Consider the following 25786-nt stretch of genomic DNA (forward strand, 5'->3'; position numbering starts at 1 on the left):
AGGTAAGTTATATAAATGTCCTTTTACCAGCAGTAAAGCAATCAACAGAATGAGAGATTATATGAATTGATTGCCTAATCTCATTAGGGAACATGCAGCCACAGTACAACAGTCCTGCATAAGCAGTAACCCATGGACATGTTGCTCTCAACAGAGAGCTTTCACTGTTAAAATGGCTGTAAAACAACACAATAAGGATTCTTTTAGCCCGTTTTAGGCAATGCTGAAGTCAGAATTTTACCTTTATACACTGAGTGCAGAATGTGATCTTACAGATAATTGTAGAAGTGTTTTCAAGTATGTTAGATATGGCAGGAAACACATCAAGCATGTGAATGTGTATACTGAGAGTCTTAATGCTGTGCCTTGGTAGCAGCAGTATCTTTGTGCATTATGAGCCTTACTAACATGTCTCAAAGAGTCCTAAGTCTCCAAAAGATAAAGATGCTTGAAAATAAATTCATGAAAAAGCAACTCCATATTCTTTATCTTTGGAGAGGCAGGCAAGAGATGCCTTTAAAAGATAAGGAATACTTTAATTATTTTTTCACAATTTTAAATAGGTTTGGATATCCATGTTCTAAATCCTCCTAAATGGTAACCCTTCTAGCTCCTTTGCCAAGGCACATGATATCACATAACTTGTGTTAGAGTTACACAAACTGATGGAAAAACATTACATTTGAGAATTAGATTCAGCTGATCTCAACTGAAAATCATACAATCAAGAACATTTTTGGCTTTTTCCTGAACTCCACCCTGTCAAAAAGCAGATAGTGTAAAGCCACATTAAGAAACTTGCAGTGCTCACCAAGTGAAAGTACGTGAGCTCTGCAGGTGCACCAAGTTCTGAATTCCTTTCAGGGGCACAGGCCTTGCTGCTCATATTGTCTGGCAGAGCAGCCTGCCGAAGGAAACTCAGAGCTGCCTGGGCCATAGAAACAGCATTTAAAAAATGCACCTCTATCCTCTCTTGCTGGAAAGGGTTCAGAAGCAACTAGAGCCAGCCTGTTCTTATGATATTACATAAGGGTCCTTTGTATTACTCTGTATTTGTCAATCATTATATAGTGAGGCAACTGTATGTAGTTATGGGAAACAGAAACGACAGAGATGGTGGTACCAGATAGGAGGTCTACTGAGCTTGATTTGCACAATCTTTTTAGTGCACATAGGACTCTTTTCCTATACAGTGAGATTCCTGTACATACCCTGGAATAATCTGCTTCCTGCTTCACCAATTCATCTGTCTGACATCCAGCATCTGAATATCAATTAAAAAAAGATAGCAAGTACTGTGTAGGCCTAAGCATATTTTAAAAATAACCTACTAATGACTGAAATGCCCAGACAGTTTAAGACAACTGTGAACCTAACCATTTTCCAACTTAAAATGCAAAGATTAGGCAATTGTATGTGAACAATTTGAAGTGTCACATCCAGTGACCTACAGATTAGAGTATTATCAAGTCAAACCACATACTGGGGGCTATTTTTTTCAATTTAACTCATGTAATAGCTCTTCACATTATGTTAGCATCTTCAAGCAAATCTCAAGGCCATGCAGTAACAAAGAAATTTGTATCCTGGGAATTCCACAAGTGCCTGCAAAACCAGAAACAGAAAATCAGAAACAATTTTGTGTGATCTGTAATCTGTTTTGCTGCTTCTCAGAACAGGATTGAATGTTGTTATAAAAACAGACAGAAGCCTGAACATGCCACCATGTGCTATTCTTACATTTCTACATTTTCATATACATAATTAAGAGTATACTTGGAAACACACATCAGCAGGCTGGGTGGGGAGGATGAGGGGCAGACCGTTAAATAGAGATGTGACTGAAGAGGCCTTCCTCCAGGAGAGGAAATGCTTGTCCTGGGAAAAACATTCAGCCAAGCAGACTATGTTCTTGAGACTGGGCTGTTACTTAAAAAAAAAAAAAAGAGGAGAGGAGAGGTCATCCCTCAATAGTACTGATATGTATTTATGAATATTTTGATTTCTGATATTCTCTTGTTTATAAAAAAGCCCTTTTGCATGGTCAAATAACAAATCCATAATCTCAGTGCAAGAGAGAATAGTACCTTGATGTTAGGCAAATGGGATAAAAGGGATAAAAAAATTCCAAAGCCTCACAATTTCAAATTCCTATAAAACGAAACCACTTTATTTTAAATTAATGATTTTGGGGGTGATATTTCATAACCGAATAAGCCAAATGCGATCGGGTTTTTTGCATCTGCTTTTGTGTCTGTCCAACAGCTTTGGAGTATCTCGGCCACCTTCACCCACATCTAACAGACGTAGCAAATTCAGCAATACTAAGTTTCACTAGTTCCAGGAAATGAGGATGTTTTAGTAATGTTCTCAGTGAAAAGAAAAGTTACAGGGTGAAATTAGACTGTTGCTAGACCCTGGAAACCCAGTGTGGGAGTGTGATATGAATGTCCAAATCCAAGAAAAGCTCCAGTTAGAGTTCCCATGTTACTGGACACTGGCACATAACAGTCCCCCATGCCCCTAGGACACACAGCAACAGCAGCTCGGTTGCACTAGGACCTGCAGACAGAAGCATGCAAATTCCTGCTAATTCCATTATTTGTCATGTGACTTTTTTTTTGGAACTGGAGTTCTCAGAATTCCAGCAGGCACAAACCCAGGCATCTAACAAAGTTCATTCACTTTAAAGTGTGCGTATCTTTATTTTGACCTTAACAAATCCAGTCATTATGTTCATAAATTACTGGATCTTATGTTTCCTGTGTGCATAGGAAACTACTACTGAGTAGGAGCTGCGACAGCTACCATAGCATCCATTATTGAAATCCTTGGTTTATTTTCTGTACCTTAACATTTTCATTGAGTTATTTAGACATGCATGAATGTTTCTTGCAAGGGGAATTTCCAAGTGGCAAGTTTACATATGAAGTCAGTGTGTGTTACTGTTTGCTGTGGAAGTGTTTGTATTACTCCATCTGGGAGCACAGATTACACTCTGGGATTTATCTGTTACAACCACAGTAACTAGAACAACTCAAATAGCAAATGACGAGCACACACGGTCAGATACTATAATGATAACAGCTACAATGCCAGAGAAATATAAGTAGTGAAAAATTCCTTCCCTAGCCTTAACCACAGACAGGTCTGTCTGAGAACCAAAATAGTTCATTTGGTATGTTCCATGCAGATATCTGGTCCTCTTAAATATATTAACACTTACTTTCCCCAAAATGGAAGCAATTTTTTTTTTTTAACAGCTTGCATTCGATCAGTTATATTCTGGGCTTTTACTTCAAACCTGTTCAATAATGTCTTAAAACTCCATTTATAATAATTTTAACTACTTAACTGTATTTTTATCAGCCACATTTGCTTCGCTTTTGTCAAAGCAGAATCGTTCAAGCCTATTCCATCTTTTTTTTTTCCCCCAGGACCCTCCACCACATAATCTTTCTATTGTCTAAAATACGCGTTCCATATGTTAGATTGTTTTAGGCTTTACTGAATCTCTTTTAAAACAGGGTTGCCCAAGTTGAACTGCTCTGATATCCATAGCTTAGCATTTTTTAAATGTTTTTTATCCTGCATTTTTGCACAGTGAATTAAGAATCTGAAATTTGAACCTGCTAGCTCTACCAAGTCATTTTCTGCCTGCCATTTTAACTCCTGATTGACTCCTGTTTAGTTCCTGCTTCATCTCTGCTGCACACCACTGTGTGTTCAGTAAATTAAGCTCTGTGTTCCACTCCCAGCTGAAACATAGTTCCAGACCATTTCACTCAAACAACCAGTAAGTAGCTAGAAGTTATGTTCCAGGATCTGGAAAATAAATCTTACAGCAAATTGGCTTTAAAATGAAATGGCCATGAATTTAATAAAAAGAAATATTGCTATATCCTTTGCTAAGGTTTTGAATGGAAAAGGGAAAGAAAGGCTAGAACTACGTGGATACCTTTTTTCCTGCTCAACTGAAAACTTAAAAAAACCCATTGAATTGCAGAAGAATTCAGCAAACAAAGAAACCCATAATAATTTTAATTTTAGTTGACAAAAATGTTTTACTTCTTTTGATATGGTTGGTTGTAACACTATTTAAATTCCTTTAGCTTTGGGGACAGTTTTCAAGACAATGAAGATGTTAATCTGAAATGAGTAAATTAAACACACTAACACCATTTTTCTGAAATAAATCAGTCTAAACAATCTTCTGACTACTTGTCAGTGAAAAACTGTTCACCAAAAAATGGAGTTTCTATACTTATTGCTAGCAAAGAAATGCAAAATTTTTAATATTCTTCATTAACATTTATTGGCAGCTTTTTATCCATGACGATTAAATGCCTGACATTTTTATTAAGTGACTAACTGGAGATCTGATCTTCAAAGGGAACAATTTCATTTGTGATTTCAACTTCCACTAAACTCCCTGTGTTTATAAGCACAAGGGAATTCCAAAGACAACCAAGTCTATCCTCCACTTCATAAAGAAATCTTGAAATAGATTTTAGATCTATGCGGAAAATGTGACTGAGAATATGCTTTGTGGCATTGCAGTATGACCAAAGACCCTTGGGTGATTCCCTACAGCACATTAAGTACAAGAAACATTTTCCGGAGTTATGCTAAGCTGCTTTTCACTTCCTTGTACTTTTGTCCTCTGGAGTCATTTTGCAAACTGGTGGTAAAGTGATGCAGCCCTTCAAAACATTGTGACTGTTTTGAGTTGTCCCTTCAAAGAGCACAAAGATGCACTAACATACTATGCACTGCCATGGCAAAGAAACAACCAAACCTGAAGCCCATGCTAGAAAGACCACGCATATTTTCTAAACGGGTATTTTTATGATCTTCTCTGCTCTGGTATAGTTAGGTTATAATTCCATAGATACATAGTTAATTTTGTTTGATTTTCTTCTCTCTAGCTATGTTCACACTGCTGCTCCTCTCTGCTAGAGAGTACTCCAAAACACAGGTAATCCTGCTGGGCAACTGAGTAATAAAATTCTTTCCCATCAGTTGAAGATGATAAAAAAGCCATTAAAATCCCTTCAGGATTTCCACATCTGTAGACTTGAGCACTGAGAAGCTACTTGTTTTACTGCACCCTTGGTACTAGGATACATAATGCTTGTCAAAGCCAATATTGGGCTTTCCCCTGTGCAGTTTGTCACTTCCCGGTTTCAGAAGAGTTCATGCTTTAACTCCTCCTTACACAGCTCCTCCCTGTCTTGTGTGTTCCTTTCTCCTTTGAAACTACAAAAATCAGCTACACTAGGCAAGAGGTTTGTGAAGCTCTGAAGTCAATTATACAGACTACACCAAAACACAGCTGTGGTCAGTGGGTAGATGTGTGGGTGTGGGTGTGTTAAATATGTTAAAGAGTTTTTCTTTTGAAACACAACCAGAGACAAAATCACTAAGGTGAGTTTAGCATTCAAGATTCCTTCCTTTTATTATGGGGCCTAGATATATAGACACAAATCTTTGAAATCATTCTCTCTAGAAGTAACTGGAGTATTTAAAGCTACTTCAGCAAAGAAGCTGAATTAGCTGAATAACGCATTGGACCAAAGGCACTTCCATAACTTTCTGAATAATTAATTAACCTGGTCGTCCACTCATCACTTAGGTACGAATGTATCTGATGACTCGATGGAACAGAAAAGCCAGCAGAAAGGCAACTCTGAAAGTGAAGGCTGAGAAAGGGGGAGTGAGGGAACAGAGACACGTAATGTCTAAAACACTCTTATGGCTTAGGGATTCCTCATCACTCTATTAACCAAGAGTCACAAACTACCTGCAATTACTAGCAAAATGATGGGAGTTCATTTAGTAAAGGGTGATGAGAGCATCTTTGGTTTTGCTCCCCTCCCCAGCTTCCCACCACAAAACTGCTAGGAGCCACAACAAAAAAGGAAAGAATCAATATTCTTGTTGGTATCTTAAGCATTGAAATTTAGCAAAACAGCTTCAAATTCTTAGTAAGGTGCTTCAAGGGGAGTTAGGGTTGATCATATACAAATGCAGTAACAGCAGGTCCTCTCAGACATAAATTTGCTCATTGATACTCTGGGTATTCAGGTTAGACACGTTAGGTAAGGAGGAGATGCACATACGTGTTTTCTCCTCACAGAAGTATAATGAGCATGAAGGATGCTCCCCACACCTCACAAGGCAGGTAGTTTTCTTTTCATGTCTAGAAAAAACTTTGTGGCAGCAACTGCATTACTGCTATATCTTCTAGGAGGCCTTGTCAAAGTCTACGTAAGTAGTATTTCTCTTGACTCTTTTCTGTAATATTTGCTGTAGGTTTGCTATGTGACTGCACTGATAGCATGGACACTTTAAATGCACTATCAGTAGAGCAATACCTCTTAGCCTGTAAAGCTGTGAGCAATCAAAACTCTAGCCATCTCCTACAAAGGTATGAATCCATCATCCAGAAAAATGGTAATATACACAATTGTATGAGATGGTGTTTACAATGCATGCAATTCCAAAAATAAGGTATTAATCTCCTTATAGTTCTATGGATTTATCATTGTTACCTAATGCTGTTTCCGGATTCTGTTTTATTTCTGAAGCCTGAAGTTCACTATTTCACTCTTTTTCTCAAAAATTTTAACACATGACCAAAATGGAGACCTCTCATCTATGAAAAGAGAGACATCTGAGCCATTAGGATACCCGTGAGGCTAGAAACATACCCACCTAGCAGGGACAACTTCCATATCTAGGTGAGTGTGCAGACTGGGATGGACCCTGTCTGCCCCACAGGAATAAATCTTATCGATCATGCTTCCATTAAGTGCAATGCTTTTGTTTATATGGACTTTGGCCACATCCAATTATAAAAGCAGCGGTTTTTTACCTTCTTGCTGGAATATATGAGTAAATAAAGCTCTTTTACTGAATACCAATGACAAGCCTAACTTAAAAAATGAAAGGCAATGCCCTCAGTGACAGAGAGTTTATGTTCTTAAATAATGTAAACTAAATGTTGGGCTTTCTGTCAAAGTTAAGTACCTGCAACTGCTGCATGTAATTTCTGTTCACTAAGCCTAAAACTCTTACTGGGTCTCCTTTTCTCTGAGGCATTAAATCCTAAACCAGTGCTCAGTGAAACAGTTGAAATCCACTAATTTAAAAGACCAGCAACTTCCACTTGATTTTCTCTCTCCTGTGGCTTGTTCCAAGAATGGAGATCAATAGCTGACCCTTTGACTTTGCACTTAAACGCCAGATAATTAAATTGTGTTATACTGAAATGATGAAGTGATGAATTCTGGGGAGAGGAAGCTACCTTATTTGCAAAACACACTGAAGTATGACACTCAACAAAGAAGGGAACTCTGAAGTTTAGTAAAGTAGCCCTTTTATTACTGTATTTCTCTAATTTTTTCTACTCAGCTCTATGAATGTAATAAAGGAAGATGATTATTTAAACATCTATTGTGATTAGAAAATAAAAAACCACTGTAAAAGCCTCTGAACACATCTAGGTATTACTGAATGACAAAACTAAAACGGGGAATTTTTTTTCCTTTTCCATTGGTCAGTTAAAGTTTTAAATAAATATACTTGAAAAGAATGCTGGGGTTGAAAATAAAAAAAATCTATGTGCTAATCAGCAAATCTGACCTATTGCATCACCCCAGCACAGGATTTTAAGCCTAGAATTCTTGCCTTGAGCCAAAAATTTGTTGTTTAAGGGACTTTCTTCATTCCTTACATACAGAGATTGTGGCTTCAGCATGAGTCAGAAAAGTCTGGCCTCTTAAAACAGACTAACAGTGATGAAGGTATGTGGGATTTTGTTCTTTTTCTGTCTTGTTGATGAGCCAATTCAAACCTTTTGAAGTGACAAGGGACTAGAGGAGGGCTCTTCAAATGTACTTAATAATCAGCACCGTTTTTATTGAACGAGTCCAGCTAAAACTTGAAAGTAAAAAGGCGGCCCCTGACAAATACATGTGCTGGACTGAGGCCTTGTTCAGTCACCTGCAGGCTCGTGTTACTCCTGTTGCAGCATGCTAGCAGTGCTGATTTGTTGTCTGCTACAAGCTGATTTCGGCTGCACGACTCACCCTCTGTTAGAGCAAACAAGATGATTAATGACAATGTTATGCAGACAGCAACTGAAGCCAACAAACTCCTCAGACTAGATTCCTCCTCCTCCAGGAGGGAAAAATGTCTTTCCAATAGCGGAAACAACAGATCCAAATGTATCTACAGGGAAGGTGCAGTTAAGGTACCAACAGAAACACAAGGTTTCCATTACAGACTCCTGTCTAGATCCTTCCTGTGTGACCTCAGAATTGCTCAGTCTGTTACCCAGCCCACTCTGCAAACCCAGAACAGCTCTAGATCAGACATCTGACTTAGCAGCTCCATGGGAGCTCTAGAGTATGACACTGCTTGGCATCATATCCTTCTTTAGCCCACTCTTTACAGTGGAAAAAACTATTACATTCTCACTATAGGACACTTCTGCCTCTCCTTCCAATCTGGGAATTTCTCTTTGTGAAGCCCAGGATTATGTGCCAAGAGAGCTCACAGGCTCTCAAGCCATTCATTCTCAGTGGTGTGGTCATTGCATAGAGAAATTATGTATGTAGTAGAATTAACCAATAGGTACACACAGGTCAAATGGCAGGAACCAAAAATGGGACACAGTGACTTCTTAATGTCATTACTTTTTTTACGAGATTCTTTTGCAAACATATCTTCACTGATAACTGTGCTCCTTTTTTGATCAGTGTGATGACCTTTCTTTTCTCAGCCCTCAGTGCGGGACACAGGTTACTCCTTGCTTGTCTAAAAATGGAAGGGACTTCTCTATATGAAAATGCTAGCTAGTGCTTATTGAAAAATTCTGCTAGCTGACTTAGATGGTCTGAAATTCTGAAATCTGAAATTATTTATCTGAGTTCTGATCACTCTGGGAGATAAAAATTAGAGCAAACCTAAAAACTTGAACCTGAAGATGCTTGCATTGCAAGAATGCCTGAAATCAAACTGAAACTTCATAAACCATCCCTGTCTGTACAATGACCACAGGAACAACCTTTGCAGTGGTTTAGACTGCTTTCAATGAAAGTCTACCTCACAAATTTTTATTTGTGGTGGCTTTCAAAAAATTTGCATGGTAATGTTCAAGATCTCTGGTTAGACAATGGAAATGTTTAGAGTGGGAGAGCAATTAAATAGATAATGACCAATTATATTAATCTGGTGTGAACTGTGGGTGAATTCATGCTGAAATTGGGAAACTTTGGCTACACGAGCTCTGCTCAGCAGTTGCATGAATAGCTGCAAAGAAGGAATCATATGACCTCATGAATCAGTCTTTTCTCTGTTGACACATCAATGATTTTTTTATTATTCTTTTCTACTTAAAACAGGAGAATGCTTGTAAAAGCAAAGCTTATCAAATTCATGAAAGGTTGTCCTGCTATGCGAAATAACAGACTAAAGGATTATTCATCTAATCTGAGACCTGCACTTTATTTATCTGAATTCTGGAAGATGTTGAATGTCATCTGCCTCCAACTGAAGTGCACATACTTTGGCATGAATAGACCTTGTGGGTAAGTTATGACATTTCATGTGCACAGCAGCTCCCAGGATTTGGAGACAGGATGAGATTTCATTTTGCTAGAAGCCAAGCAAACAGAAGTTAGTAAAGTTGTCTTTGGCTGTAATTGTGAAATGTCTCCTTGTGAACTTTTGAACTGTTCAATCAACAACATCACAGTAACACAGCATGCATGAAACCTGGGGCTTCAGTATTTATAAGCACAGCTAAAGCTGTAAAGCTGAGTGAAAAATCTGATACTGAGAGTTTATTGCAACTGTATGGAAGAGAGAGGGAGAGGGATTTCCTGTTATTTTATTCTCATTCTGGGTGAATTGTTTGCCAGAGAGCAAGGTGGTGTTGAAGTAGTTTATGAGCAGCATCTGCCAATGGCCATATTGAGCATCCAGCTTCAGGGAACAGGCAGCTCTGGAAAGTAGTTTTTATGGGCTGATAATCAAACACTAAATCTGTTGCTTGACACAAGGCAGCTACCATTCAAGGTATGCATAAAACTATTGCATACACCTCAAAATCTTATGCCCAGATTGTTAAACCACACTCCCTGTTTAAACCAGGCTTCAGGTTTTTTGTTTTCAATAGAGGAGTTATATTCTATTCTAACAGTTGTAGTTATGTTCTAAAGTGCCCACTTTTAAAACAGGTCAACTTCTTAGAAAAGACAGTATTTGCAATTCCACATTCAACTCTTGCAAGTCTCATTTATATGTCCTATTTTATATGTCCTTCCCTGTTTCTTTTGCATCTCCTGGCAGCCTCCTTCAACCACAGCTGTATGAAAAGGAAAAAAGAGCACCAGCTACTTGCTCCTTTCTAGTTTCAGCTTTTTTCAGTCTTTTCTATGTGTTAATACTTTAAACCACAAATGTTTTTAAGCACATACCCATCCAGGCCTCATTCTCATACTGAATCAGAAAATAAGCAAGAGAAGGTTTTCAACACTTCTCCCATTAACACCCATGGTTTGACACACCCTAAGTGCAGCTCAGCTGCTGTGACGCCCCCATTTGATGTTGGTTTTGAGGACAGCTGGTGCAGGGTCGTGACAGAGTCAGCCCCACCAGCCGTGCCTGATGTGTGGGGTCATGGCGTAGGAGAGAGGCCATGGCCAGTGCTGGAACTGAATGAATGGAGCATTTGCTGGATTGTGGAGGATCCGAGTCACAAGCCAATTATCTGAGTATGACTCTGGATGCGAAACATAACTGAAAAGCTGAGATCTTACACAGAAGACAGATGCATTTCAAAGACACCTTTGTCAAGGGCATCTTAAGATATATAACTTACATAACTCAAAAACAGAGAGGTGTTTTCAAAAAACTTATCATGGACTCACATAGAGAAATCAACTGGATTCCCTTTTTAATGAGCAAATACTACTACAAACACTACTTTTCTGTCTCAAAGTAGTATTGAAAGGAACGTCTCTACTATTTTAAAATTTACTAAAATATACATATATACATCATGCCCCCCTTAGCAACTCTGTCTTCCCTTGCATGCTGCACCCATGTGTTCATTGCTTGCCTTTACAGAGCACTCTGTAAAGTGTTAAAACTCTGTTAAACTCAGTTACTTCTCAATGCAGAACATGGTTTATACATATGAATCATGCCAGAAGGGCTGCCCAGCAGCCACCATTTTCTCTGTAAGTATTTAAAAACCTTATTGGCATGTAAACCATTTCACCTTGTGAGAGATCAATGATTCCTTAGCAGAGATTCTTAACTCTGTGGGTTCATACATGTCAGGTAAAAATTCAGTAGCTGTAACTGTAGACAAGTCATAGTAGAAAGATCCCTATTACTTCCCAAAACATAAATTCCTAGTGCCTCCAGCACATTTATTGCTGCTCTTGTACACTTGTTTGTTCAAGAGTGCAGGTCTATTCTCTAACAGACCTGCTTTTCTGGGTGAGGAGGGGAAACCCACTGGCCTGACTTTTTGAGGTGGAGCATCCGTTCCCTGTGTTTGTAGGAAATTAGTTGATCACACTTGGCATGCCTGAAGCACAGTAGCTAATGAAATACTCTGAAATACAGGATCTTACTATGTACTGTGGCCAAATTTTTTCAGGAGAAGATTCCTGGGATAGGGAAGTGCTATGAAATATAATAGGAATTGCACCATTACTATGAAATTCTAAAAGATATCAGTGTCATGTAAGTCTGCAGGCTAGCTCTAAAACCTGATGTACAGGATATAATTTTTACTTTGAAGAAGATCACAGAAGTTCCCTGCTGTTCTTACTTCCATTTGGACTCTTGCTCAATCCAGTCCTAAATCTGAGAACCACAAAATTATTTGAACCTGATTTCCTTCCATATTCCTAGCTCCTGCTGAGCACAACTCTGGCAACCATGGGTCTTGGGCTGGGATTCAAGAATTGCAATATGCAGAACTGCAAGGTTCATAAACTTGAATAATTGGGAGGTTCTGTTACAACAGACAGACTGTGAATAAACCCAAAGAAAACAGGAATTGCAGCTTCATGAGTTGTGGTATTGTATCCTGACTTAGCTTTGCGGGATTGAGATGATCCAATTATTGCTGTTGCAGCTTGACAGTGCCAAATGGGACTGCTTATTATTCCTATCAAAAGACATGATGCACAAAGTACTTTGAACTTGATTTTCAGCCAATTGGCTGGAACTTGTTTCTACTTTCCTTTGAAAATTAGTTTTTACAGCTCAGTTTTAGGATTTGTGAATAATGGACAAATAACAGAAAAACTTAAGTCTTTGGAAAAATGATACATCATTACACTGCACAAAACCAGGTATGTGTTTAGCATTTTTTGCAGAACATAAATACCTCAGCACTGTAAAGTTGTGTACACCATGCTGTCTGCATGCTCATCGATGCAGATTTGTAAATCACCTTTTCAGGGATTCACCCTTTGTTCTACTACTCAAGGCTGTAAATGCTGTTAGGAGAACAAATTCACCACTCTGTGTGAGGCAGGTAGGGCTTATTCCCATGCCTGAATAAAGGGGGGAAGGAACTGGATACAACGATGTCTACATAGAAAGTAAGAGAGAGGCTGAAGGATCAGTTAATTATTCACTGACTACTGCTGTGTCACTGGAGTTCTGCACAGATGGTAAGGAGCTGTGTTTTATAATCAGAAGAGTCAAGCACAAGCTTGACCTAGGAACTCAGGACTGCTTTTATATTTTTAAAACATTAGATATTAAAAAATCCAAAGGTGGTCTGATTTCCAAGTGAGAAACAGCTGTGCAGTGAAAGTTACTGTTGTTCTTCCTGTGTTTGTCTGTGAAACCACAACAAATGTACCCAAATGAAAAACGTGCCAGCAGAGTCACTTCTTCATAAAGGAATACCACAGACCTTGCCTTGCACAGATGAGAATGGTACAGCCTCCTCAGAATTACTTGGCTGAGGAAACAGTTATGAGATAATTTGGATTTCTTTGCAAATGAGACTAGAACTCAGTTCCTCCATAGCATTCAAAAAAGAAAAACTATCAAGTACACCAATCACATCAGCTCCTTGCCTTTCTGTGAGAAATTCATCTAAACATCTAAGAAAGTAATTTGCATGCCAACACCAGAAAGATGTAGCTTATACCAAATGAGTTTGAGTCTCTTGCAAACATCAGTGGTCATATCCAATTGGCAGTGTACATGTATAACACAGAAATGCAACTTGGATTTTTCCAAGGAAACTCTACACACAGAACCAGAGTTGGCTCTTGGAAAGAAGCTTTAAGCAAACATTTGCACATAAGTTCAGTACAGGTATGGAATGTTTCTCCAAACTAATTAGTCTGTAATTCACCTGCAAATGCTAACCTTAGCAGCACAAACTGATGACATAACTTTAGAGAGTATAGCTGCTTTTTCAAGAATTCATTACAAAAGCAAAGCACCAGCCAGATAATATTCTCTCAGAACTTTTTTGGAACTTATTATATTCTTGATAACAAAAAAAAAAATTTAGTAATTTTTGCCTTAGTGACAAAAATTAATCTAGTGATTTGTACATTCAAGGGGGAGTAGTCTATTGCATGTAGAAATTAAATTATGTTCCTGTAAACAATTTATAAGAACACCAGTCAGGATTCTTTTTTTCACTGAGAAGTTTGGTGTTAGACTGGGAGGAGGGAAGTACTCAAATCCTGATTAATCTATCAAACATAGTGAAAGGGGAGAACTAGGATTTTTTCATGTTAGAGTCCTAAAACCTCAAGGAATTAACACCAGCCTATTAAACAATCTCATTTTAAATGATAGGGAAGAGAAAAAGAAAGTATCAAGCAAAAGATATAGCTTTAAAATAGCGTATTTTCAGAGAGGTGATTTTGTTTTGGTAAGGTCAGTGATATTGTTTACCCCAGAGGCCACACTGCTCAGAAAAATCACATTCAGAAATGCAGAGAAAACAGACGAGTTCTACATGACTTTTCACCAGTAAGCAATGCTAGCAAAAAGTCTAAAAATGTGTAGCCCTTCACCATGTAGGCCCTTTTGGTATGGGTCAGGTGAGATTTTATACTTGGAGAGGAAAGCTGTGTTTGCTTAATCCACACTACTTACTGGAAACATCAGCCAATTCCAAATACTGCAGTTAGGGTAAGAAACAGAATCACAGAATGTTCTGTTCTTTTTGTTGTCTTTTTTTTTTTTTTTTTAGAGAACACCCCTTTGGGGACTGACTGAAACTTTTCTTAGAAGATACTGGTGCTGAACATCTGTACTTTGACAAGCAGTGTTCAAAAGCTGTTTCTCATTACAGTTTTGTATCTGCAGTATAGAGTGAGAGCTTTGTAAATTATCACTTTAGTATAAGGTATCTGACAGTCATGTTCCTAAACATATTTCATCTGCACATGTCCCAGTTATAGAAGTCTGGGACAAGGATCATGGTAAAGCATTTGTGCCGGCTTTTGTACAATATTTGCTTACATCAGTGAGCACAGCAAAGATAACATTGTAATCTGCCTGACCACCTCAGCCTCTGAAAGCTACCAATGACACTTATTAATTAAAATGGCTCCCCAGACATCAGACTGCTAAATTTGTACTCCAAGCTCCAACAGATGCTGGCTTAAATCATGTCTGATTTGGTCAGTGAGATGGTGCCCTTAATGATATTGTTCTGCAGACTGAAAGGAGATGCCAACACAACAAAAGTCACTCAAGCTGAACAAAAATGTGGGAAAATGGTTAAGTCTTTCAGCATGGTAATTACCTCGATCTCGTGTGATACCTGAACTCGTTTGCACACGAGATGTTAAGAAAGCTGTGGAGGACCGGGATGAATGATGAGTAACATTGTGTTCCCACACCTTTCTGGCTATGCTCCTCTTAAAGCTACTGTTTCAGACCCTCCACAAACTCTGGCAGTCATGTGAAAACTTATCGTAACAACAGCTTAAGGGATTCTGCAGAGCAGGTAAGAGCTGGAGGTTGTAGGTAGAGGGAGAATTCTCCCTTCAGGTTCCACTATTTGAGCAATACTGAGGTAATCTATGAAGCTGCAACAGCCCTGTTCCCCCTTCAAGGCCTCAGCAGCGCATGGAGGAGCAGCAGAATCAGTTAGGGTTCACTAAAAATTGTATTTAACTATGCAAACCCACTTTTACATGTATTATCAAGGCAATGCTATATATATGCATATTATATTTGCAGGTGGTGGGCTAGGAAGATGTTTCTTTCCAAATGAAACACAAGATTCTGTGCTTAAAAAAACCCATGTGTGTTTCCTTATTACGGACACTGAGAGCTGGATTTTTTAAGACAAGGGGTATGTGATTAGCTAGTCTTACCTCATATCATACACCTTGAAGTAAAACTGATTCTATTAAATTCACACCTAGTATCTATTAAAATTAGTAATCAGTAATTAGAATTACTTTGTCCCATGACCAAATTCTACATCTTCTCTGTCATTTGGAAAAAAAAAAAAAAAAAAAAGAGCTTTTTAATACATTTCTTATAGGTCTGTTTAGGTCTGTTTATGCTAGTAATACTATGTAGGGGCATCTATAAATTCCAACGCAGTTGCTTTTCTGGTTGCTCATACATTTGCTCATACATTTCTATTTAAGCTAGAATTTGGTTCCAAATGTTGCCAGTCTGAGAAATTCTAAAATGCAACTGAGAAGAACTCAGTAGTTTTTAATGATGAAAGCTGAGTGAAATAGAAGGTGTAAATATGGTACGTCTTTGCACAAAGGGGAAGATGTATCAATGATAATCCTGTCTGAAACTAACCCTTTGGGGTATCTAAGAAATTCAGTTTTGTTTTGGCCATGTTAGGAGAATTTAGAAGATATTTTTACAAATACACTCTGGATTTATTACACAGTAAGGCTAAACATTTTATTGGCACTGCTTGTATAGATATATATACAGCAAATGGAAGTTTCCATTGACTTTGAGGGGCTTTCAGTGCTCTATGGGGAGTTTCACATGCATAAGAAAGCTGCATACAATTCACATAGGGCTTGGAAAATATATCAATCACCAGAATAATCAAAAACTGCCATGGCCCTCATGTATTAATGCTCATCTCCAAGTCCTTCTGCTGGTATTTAAAAGAGATTGCAAATTAAAAGTCAGTAAGCCCCTACATATAAATAACAAAAATTAGTCTGTGGTTCTGTGAGATTTTAGCAGCATCTCTGTTCTGTTACAGCAGGATAAGGTCCAAACTACTAGATTAATAATGTAGGACAGCCCTATATTCAGCTACGAGATTTTGCAAGAATGTAAAATAGTCTTAAGTCCCGGTCTAGTATGTAAATTTGTACCAATGTAATTTCATTTATTTACCCCGAAACTGCAAAATAAGTATTTCTCTGATCTATTAACAAACAGCCCATCATTTCACCAAAAATTTTGCAGGAAACATCTGAAGTTGTACTAGTTCTTTTCAGCTGGCTCCATTCTAAGTTCCTCTAGTGGAAATACTGACAGCTGTTTACTTTAAAAAGCTCAATATATCCCTTCTGGCTGCTGTACCTCACCTGGACTTACTTTGGAAGAGTTAGCATTTCTGCTGCTCTCCTTTAAACCAGCTTTAAAAGCTACTGTTGAAGGCAGTAAGGACATAACCAGCATGCCCATTCTGCTTGGGTATTTATCGTCCAGGGATGTTCTAGCTGGCTGCAGGACCAAAGCAGATGGAAAGATGCAAAGCATGCAGCAGCAACGCTGTGTTCTTTCATATGAGTTTTTCAGGTGCCTCTATTCCAAAAACTCATATAACTTATAACCAAATAATAGAGAGTGGTCTGGTAGAAATACAGTGTGCAATAAATCTAAGATAGCTTACTGATCCATTGACTGCAACATCAGCAGCTACCCAGTCACCAATATATTGCCTGTATTTCCCGAGAGCACTACAAAATGACTGTAAGTGATTACAGCAAATCTTTTCCCTGCACTAGAGGTCATTTCAGGATATGCTTACTTTAACACCGTTTGACTTGTGCCAAGTTCCTGGTTAGTAACTGCTTTTTATGTTAGGGCTGCAAAAAAGCTTCTGAGGTCGTTTTTTCTACAAGTAACCACAGCAGTAGTACTCTGAACTTTTAAAAATTTTTCTTTTATATTAAGTGGAGGCGCTGTAAGATCTGCTGAATCTGCAAGACTTGAAAAATACAGGATATGTGTGTCTGACTTCAGTGCTTGCACTTAAATAACCCACATTGTCTAGCTATTGTTAAACCGAACACAGCAAGATAATGATCTCACTGCCCATGCAAAAGCCAAGTGGGTAACAAAGGGAAAAAGTATACCTATAGAAATTCTACAGAAAGGACCCTTCAAAAGTTGTCCTGCATTTGAACAGCAGAGTATTTTTTTGGCTCTGTCAGCACCGACTTCCAGACAGCTGATCCAAGATTGGAAGGGGGTGGGGGGGAAGTTGGAACATGTTTAACTTATAAAACAGAACTAGAAACCACATGTCCAATATAAACAAGTTCCAGGTTTCTGCTCTTGGACGTGCTATAACCATATTCAGCCAGACAATAACACAATGGAACAGTTGTATTTTAAATGGTTAAAGGTGCCTTCTTTTCAGATGGAATCCAATTGTGAGTTTGTTTCATAAGGAATTCCAGTTTAGCAAAAGGTTTGTTTATGCAAAACTTCTGCCACATACACTTTCCAGTGTCCTGCAGAGAAACGCTACTGCCGAAAAGTCTTCTGCAGATCATTCTGAACACTCTTGTCCATAGGGCTGTGATTAATTTCTAATACAAACACAGCTATCAATTGCAACTGTCCATTCATTAAAAAACTTGCCTGCTGGTTGACTCCCAATTATTTTTAAGACCTAGATCTTGCCACTGAGAAGGAAAGTGCTACTACCTGTGTTTAGGATGAGGAAAACAACTGGAGGGTCATCCATCCTCACTACTTCCAATAGTAATAGGTTTCATTACACTGGACTCAAGTCCCATTTCTGTGCTAAAAGAAAAATGGGTTGTGGAAAGAGAAATCTGTGATGTTTCTGATTTTCCATTAGACACCTAGTTGTAACAATGACAAGTACAGTTTTACTTTAAATGCTTTTTAGCTACAATACCTACATTCTGTTAATTGTTACCAGAAACTTCATTTCTGTATCTTCTGCATGACTAATATCTCCATAAAGACTAGGGAGAAAGAGGGGGGGGGAAAAGAAATAAAGGGAAGCCTTTCACAGAAAAACCTGTATAACCATCAGGAGAGGTTCCTCCTAATAGCTAATATTAATCAAGTGTGTGGTAAAGACAGGTGTCATCCAATTGCATTCTCCATGCAACTAATTCAGCCCTAACTCTTTTGCAGCTGAATTGACTGCATCCTGTTATTCAGTCTTGAAGCAGTCCGGTAAAAAGAGTGAGTAGGAGTAGTTTTACTTTTCTTCCTGACTTCAGCTCCTTTTGAAATATGTAAGTTTTAAAATTTGCTTACTTTTCCAGAAATTTATGCCCTATGTTTATTTCAAGGACTTTAACATTAAGAAACTTATAGCATATATATTTTTTGTTATCTTCAATGAACATAGATTGTTTGATCCAGGCTTAGAATCAATGCTTTTAAAAAAGAACTTTAGTCTTGGGAATTGCATTGTAGGGTGAGGACTTAGGCAGGGCTTTTAAGGAAGTTGTTCTATGTTTTCTACTGACTTTTTTTTTAACGTGTTGAAATGTTCTTAGAGGAAGTAAGAAAGGAGTTGTGAAGTTCTTTCAGAGGAAACACAAACAATGCTTTAAAAATCTGTATTGTTTTTAAAAATATAGGCTTATTAAACGAGTTAACATTATCAGTTTTCAGAAAAAAAGTAACAGGCTGCTGAAGTTCTTAACACTGAGAAAGAAGGCTTACGCCTTAGGCTGGAGAGACAACTGTTTCGTGAGGCTGGTATTTGAATCTGTCCAGAAGCCACCACTTGGGTCCATCTCAGAAAAAAAACCTTAGAGAAAATATTTTGATGCACTCAGCAAAGTAAGGAGGTGGAAGGCACTTAAGGGCCACAACAGCCTAAAGTCATCTTGCAGCTTTTGGATAATCTGGGTGTATGCTAATGAGAGTGAGGGAAGCATGCAGAGCCTGTGAGCTGTTTCTAACTTTTAACACAAGAAATCTAACCCAGAAGGCCCAACATGCAGAGGGACAAACTCATTTAGTCTGTCCTTTTGCCTTTGGGAAATCCACATTGGGGAAAGGCCTTTCCAATTTTCTCTGGTATCCTGTTCAGAGGGAGTGCAGCTCCCCATAAGTCCTGGTATGCAGAGCAGCCCAACTGGCAGCTGAGGAGGACGGACTGAAGCACCAGCACCACTCATTTCATCCTGCTGTACACAAGAGCTGTCTGCAGTCCTGCTTTGCACTGCTCTTGAGTGGCACAGAAGGCCCTAGACTGGGTTTTTTCTCTTGTAATCTTTTCCTGCAAAGCCTCGGGTCTTCACCAACACTGCCCACTTGCTACACACATACACATATACCCCTTTAAGAGTCACTGTGTGCCTAGAGACAAGCTAAAGAAATCTCAGCCAAATCTAGTCCATGCTTTTTTTTCATTTAACTAGTTATGTTTCTGGTAATTGCAATTGCCAGGTGCTAAAATGGAATATAAAGTTTGTTTCAATGATAGAAAAACTTCCTTCTTACATTGTTGATTGGTTTCTACACACATGGATAGCATCTTGATTCAGAACTTAAGGGAAGCTGTGCTTTACTGTTTTGTTTTGAATTAACATAGTGTGAGCAAATCAGACTTACTAGAACTGAAAGTGAAATCAAAACCTCGATTTAAAATGGATTATTTGTACTTTATATAAAGGCCTCTTTACCAGCCTGAACACAAGCGATATACTCCTCCTGTTTGTCCAGCCTAATTGTTATGCTCTTGTCATACTTGTCACAGTGAGGTTTGATTGCTTTATTCTCAGATTGCTTTCAAATGACAAATACATTATTAAATTCTCCATCTTCACATACACTAGCTCCAAAGTCATCAGAGAAATTTTGCCCAGGGAAACAAGATATAATAACTGATGGGGAAAAAAGGGTGCATAAGCTAAAAAAGAGCTTTTTGTCATATAGGTTCATTAGTGTCATCCTCAAATATGTGATTATAGAGATTTAATGTAAAGAAATGGAAATAAGTTGGTCTTTTCTACCTATTTCAATTCAGCTAATAAATAAGGGTTAGACTAAAAAGAACAACACATGCCAAATAATATATCCTCCACAATTGCAGGGTTGAGCAGGCAGAACACATAGCTGCCCAAGCTCACTCTGCCAGCTAGAGATCAACATAAGTCTTGACCACCTTCTCTTGGATGAGTCCTAACCTGACATCTATGAGCAAGGATAATATAATTAGGCCTTTGCTTCTTCCTGTGCTCCAACAGCCACATAAAGCTGGTTTAGCAATAGTACAGAAGAGCTACTGTTAAGCCGCATGGCCCCTAAGTTGGTTTTGCTGCAAGACTAAGTAAGACTCCAGGCTGAGACTGGTGCCTCCTTCTCCTTAGCTCCTGCTAATTTGTGCAGACTCATTTAATTCTGATGACTGACTGAAAAGCTGTTTCTGTGTTAAGATGTGCTGCTTAGTGCTTATAACTAGTAAGTTTAGAAGGACAGTTCAATGGAGTTAAATGAAGGTTTATTTCGTACTTTCTCTGTATTCATGATGGTGATGGTGTGCTAATGCAGATGGCTAAAAGCTTGAAAAGTCACAATGATTTGATGGGGAGATGCAATACATAGAATTCTTGTGATACTTGCCGAAAATCCCATCAGTTTTTCTCAATGTATAAATACGTCATATAATGCAATAAGCTAGGACTCTCTACAGCCTCTCAGAACACAGCAGTCCTGGACAAGGCTCTATAAGATTGTAGCCTGTAGATTGCTATTAGGCTCTGTACTGTCTCCCTTCTTTCACTGGTGCATCAAGAGACCAACTGGTTTCCAGTAACTCCAGAAAATTTCCAGACCTCTGTGCTGAAAACCTGCTTAGATGAAGGAGAGCTCTGTCATGTACATTATTTAGCTGATTTTTTGCAAGTCCTTTGTGTTTAGGAATTTTCTCAGGGGAGAGGATTTTTGAAATCAGTGCATCAGTGAAACTTTTTGTATCAGTGGGGTCAGTACCGCTTGGGACAAACGGGGGTGCTGCCTCTGTGGACCACAACAGAGCTTTTGAGATCCATGGGAGCCTTAGTGGAAAAATAATCAGACTTGACAACTACCCACTGGCACTAAATATAACCTTCTGGTAAATATTAAAACTTCAAGGGCTTTGTGGCTGATGATCATGTTGAACTCCAGGACATTAAGTAAGAGCCTAGAGTAGAAAACATAAACATGAAAAGAAACATAGGGGGATGGGAATTTTGAAAGCTGGTGGAGAGAACAGAGAAGATTTTGGTGACAAAAGTTTTTTTGCCTGGTTCAAGGGTTTGCAGTGTAATAAAGATGAAGTATTCATAAGGTTGAGACAGATTAACCAGTAGTATACCAAAAAAGCACACAACAAACTGTGGATTGCTCCAGCACATTTTGTCCTAATAGGAGTACTGAAAAACGCTGTACACTGAGTAAAGGACAAAAAGCAGATGCTCTTGGCATTTCCATCTTGGTTCTTCTGCTTTAAATAGGAGAATTAGCATCCTGTGCACTATGGTTTTTACTTTACATATTTAAGCTCTGATATCTGCCTATAACTATCAGAAGGATTTCACACAGAGCACCAAACAGCTGGAAAATAGTACCAGCTCTCAGTCCCTCTCAATTTGGGCTGGATTTGATGCAATAGTACTTGGAAGGCTCTGTATCTCTTTGACATAAGCTCAAGGATCCAGTCTATACTTCCTCAAACCATGAAGAGTAAAGCCTTTATTTTCTCAGCACAGCAGCAGACAAGGACAAGCAAGTTTCTAAAGCAACTCATAAACTGTTCTGTTCAAGTACCTCTTGCATGATCAACAGTTATCTTCTAGCCTGCAGTGCTGTTCTCAGCCCTCTGGTCACCCCTAAATAGCAGCTCATCTAGTTATATAGCACATGGAAGAAGTTCTGCTCCATAGCAGAAGTTTTGACTGTTCTTAGCAAGCAGGTTTGGGAGTTATTTGGATAGCTGTTTAAAGCAGCTTCCATGTGTACCTGGAGTACTTTCACCACTGCTCTGTGAGGTGGATAGCCATCACCCTGTCTATCTGACAGCTGGGCAGATGGATGTGTTAGTTAACTAGCTCAGGATGACTAGAGAGCAGAGGAGACCCAAAGCCCTCGTTCTGATGCAGTAAAACACCATGATGTGTTTTGTAAGAACAGACATTTACCAGTCCTGGGAGTGATCATTTGTTTTGTTAGCTTAACTCTTAATGTCTTACAAACCTTTTTCAAGGCTGTCACAATTTCTTTTAAAGATAGAAAAAAATTCAAACACCTTAGAAAACATTCTGCAAGGAGAGTAAGAGGCATTTTAAGCCTGTTTAAGACTCAGTCCAGAGACAGACCTGTTGCCAGTGAGGAGGGAAACTTGGCAGCTTTGCTTAAAGCTTCCCACACAGACACTGGAGACGAAAGAAAACAAAGAAGCTGTAGTCCCCGAGGGTCCTGCCACTCCCTGGGCAAAAACAGTCCCTTCCCTGCTTTTCCTTTAGCTCTCAGACACACACACGTGCTCTCTTAGTGCCATTAGCTACAGCAATAACCAGTTGAGCCCTACAGTCACGGAAAGAAATACAGGAAATGAAGGGTTAAAAAAAAAGGGAAAAGAGAAAAAAAAAAAAAGAGAACTTGGAGCAGAGCCATCAAAAAAAGGGGCAATTTTCATCCCAGCAGCAGCACCAGTTCCTGCAGGAGGGTCCTGCCACTCCCTGGGCAAAAACAGTCCCTTCCCTGCTTTTCCTTTAGCTCTCAGACACACACACGTGCTCTCTTAGTGCCATTAGCTACAGCAATAACCAGTTGAGCCCTACAGTCACGGAAAGAAATACAGGAAATGAAGGGTTAAAAAAAAAGGGAAAAGAGAAAAAAAAAAAAAGAGAACTTGGAGGCGAGCCAGCGTCCCCGAATGACTCCGCTCCGCCGGCAGCCTGGAGCGACACTCCCCGCTGGTCCTGCCCTCCCTCCTCTCCCAGTAGGGCGGGCATGCCAAGCCCTCCTCTCTTTTATCAGGGGTTGGAGTTCCCCTTCTTGGTCTCTGGTTGGTTTAGGAATCCAGAAACGCTGCTAAATTTATCTTTTGCTTTCAGTACAATGGCAAATGCCAGCAATAAGAATGCAAAAGAACTGAAAATTAATGGAGACAATTCCCTGCAAGCCAAGTGGAAACACCTTTTCTGTATAACTCCCAAGGCGGCAAAAAGCAGTTACACAGTGCAAAGCAGGACAGGCTGCCTGGGGTGCCAGGAACACGCTGTTCCTTTGGCTGTGTGCCACAGGGAATTGTCCATCCATATGCTCAAATTTGATGGGGCTTTCTTCTCTCCCACGGAGAGCAAAGCATATTGTCAAATTAGAAAGGCTCTTGCTTTATCTCAGGAAGGCAACAGAAAAAGCTGAAGGTACACTGAAAGTAGGGCCGGCATGGGTGAGGCTAACACCTCAGAGCTAAAACTGCTCAGGAGTTATGTCATGCTTAGTTCTGACGATCTCATTCTGACTGCTCTTTGTAAGAGAACTGACCACACATCTTAGTAAACTAATTTGCCATCTGAAATTACTCAGTGGAACAGCTTGCACAAGTCTGCTCTAGTCGGTGTGGTGCCTCAACACATGTGCTATGATTGGTGTCTTCAGCAGAGATTGGTCTCCTCAATTTTTGGTGTCCCCTGTCTGACTGGAAGCCATCCCATTTCCTGGCACCAGGCAGAGGCGTGAGGTGTGGCAAGTCATGGGGCCTGTTTCAAGATGGCCCTCCTAATACTTTCAGTGCAACTTTCACAACGCTTGCAAGACTTCCACTTTTTCTGTGGGTGTGTCTCATAAACTACAGTACCAACAAAAAAGTGCTCAGTCTTCACCAAAAAGTAAGCACTGAGCACTGATGAGTACATCAAATGTTTTTTTCTTTTGAATTCGGTTTTACCCAGCTGCCAAAAGCTTTTTAGACACTGCCCAAATCCCCCTCTCACCTCACTTATGGTGTCTCCTTGTGACTCATGTTCAGCCTCTCATCTACCTTTTGCTTACTCTAGCTTTCACAAAGTGTCTGCTAAAGAAAGAAACAGACACACAGCCATGTAGGTGCCTCTAGAACATTTAATTTTAAAATATCAAGAGTATCGATACCTGCATGGGAAGTGATAAGCTGCTATAAAGAGAGTGACTGGAGCATGGAGTAGGAAAACCGGGGAGGTAAGAAGTACAGGAAAGGGAAGTAGGAGACACACAGAACAAGAAGGCCAGCAGCTAAAAATTACAGCTTGGTACAATCCACACAGATGACCCACATGCCGCTCCCTGTGACATTAATAAAAAAGGGCAACATTAGCTTTGAATCTATGCCCAGTAAGGGCTTATTACCAGAGGGGCTTTTTTTGTTGTTGTTTGGTTTTCCCGAGCTTGAGTTCCGAGAGGTGAAACCATAACAGTGGCCAAATAAAAGTTTGTTTGGTTTTGTTTTTCATTTTAATTACCAAGCTGTAACAAATAAATCTCTGGCTGGATTGTAACTAACCTGTGTGGGTCCTTAGATGAGCTTTAAGATGGGAAGATTTGCCATAAACTTTTTCACACCCCACATAGTGGCATTTGTGCTTTTTCTGGGGTGATCCAGGGTCAGTCCAGCTTCTTATGCGTTTGTTCTTTTGTCTGGGGCTTGGCTCAGTTACTGCAGCCAGGCTAGTAGGTGTGGCTGCTCTTTCTCCTCCATGCTTACCAGCTGAAGACAGACTTTCTTCCCCAAACTCCTCAGGAGCAATAGAAATGTGTAGTTGTTCTGTTATATCAAGCGTCTCTTTTTTTTCCATCCTTAGAGCAGGTGAGTTTGGGACATGCTGGTTCAGATCTGCTAAAATGCTAGCTACCACGAGTAATGATGATCCATTGTCTTTCCCGGTTTCTCTGACTTCCCGTCCATCTTCTTCATTGGATGAAGGAAGTATTGCTGCATCAAGTTGGGGATCAGGCTCCCCTTTGGGACTATGGATAACAGCACGACTTGACATAGAAACAAGGCACTCTGCTGCAAAATGATCCACGTATGCTGCTGTTGCCATTTTTCATAAGTTTAAAAAAAAATCCAAACAGACGAAGACAAAAAAAAAAGAAAAAACAAACCAAACACAAACAGAAAAAATCCCTACCACTGCCGGAACGCTCCGATCCACTGCAAAAAACCGGGAAAACGGTTTGTAGGAGTAAAGGCTGATTTAGCAGCCATCAAACCCACACTTTGTTCATGACGATCACACCCAGCTTGTCACTAAATCGAAAAAGCGTTGGCGGTCCAATGGAAGAGAAAAAGAACAGCAGATAGATCCTGGCACTGGCAGCTTGTTGCTCGAAGTATGGATTAATGCCGTTTTCTCAAGAAGGCAATGAGCTGGCGATGCGGTCTCGCTGCCCTCCCATCACGCTGTGACAGCGGACCCGGCGCGCCCCGTTATCGCTGCCCGGAGCCGCCCGGACCCCGCGGGGCGTGGCCTGGGGAACATCTGGGCGTGACGTCAGCGCGGGACCGCAGCCCGCGCCAGCAGGT

At 39.6% G+C, this 25786-nt stretch overlaps 1 protein-coding gene and 1 long non-coding RNA gene across 2 annotated transcripts in view; one reads left to right on the forward strand and one right to left on the reverse strand.

The window, feature by feature from the left end:
- KLF13 (Kruppel like factor 13) overlaps window positions 1-25400 on the reverse strand; it is a 29440-nt gene extending 4040 nt beyond the window's left edge. The window contains exon 1 of the mRNA XM_008636944.2: window positions 24764-25400. Coding sequence (XP_008635166.1) covers window positions 24764-25304 — 541 coding nt within the window. The 5' untranslated portion in view covers window positions 25305-25400. The remainder of the gene's footprint in view (window positions 1-24763) is intronic.
- LOC108447482 lies at window positions 4005-22864 on the forward strand. The gene is made up of 3 exons (XR_001863086.1): window positions 4005-7808; window positions 9411-9596; window positions 18412-22864. It is a non-coding gene; the product is annotated as an uncharacterized LOC108447482 (long non-coding RNA).
- Window positions 25401-25786: the final 386 nt, after the last annotated feature.

This window comes from Corvus brachyrhynchos, unplaced genomic scaffold (assembly GCF_000691975.1).
Source record: "Corvus brachyrhynchos isolate BGI_N302 unplaced genomic scaffold, ASM69197v1 scaffold200, whole genome shotgun sequence".
Classification (NCBI taxonomy): Eukaryota; Metazoa; Chordata; class Aves; order Passeriformes; family Corvidae; genus Corvus; species Corvus brachyrhynchos.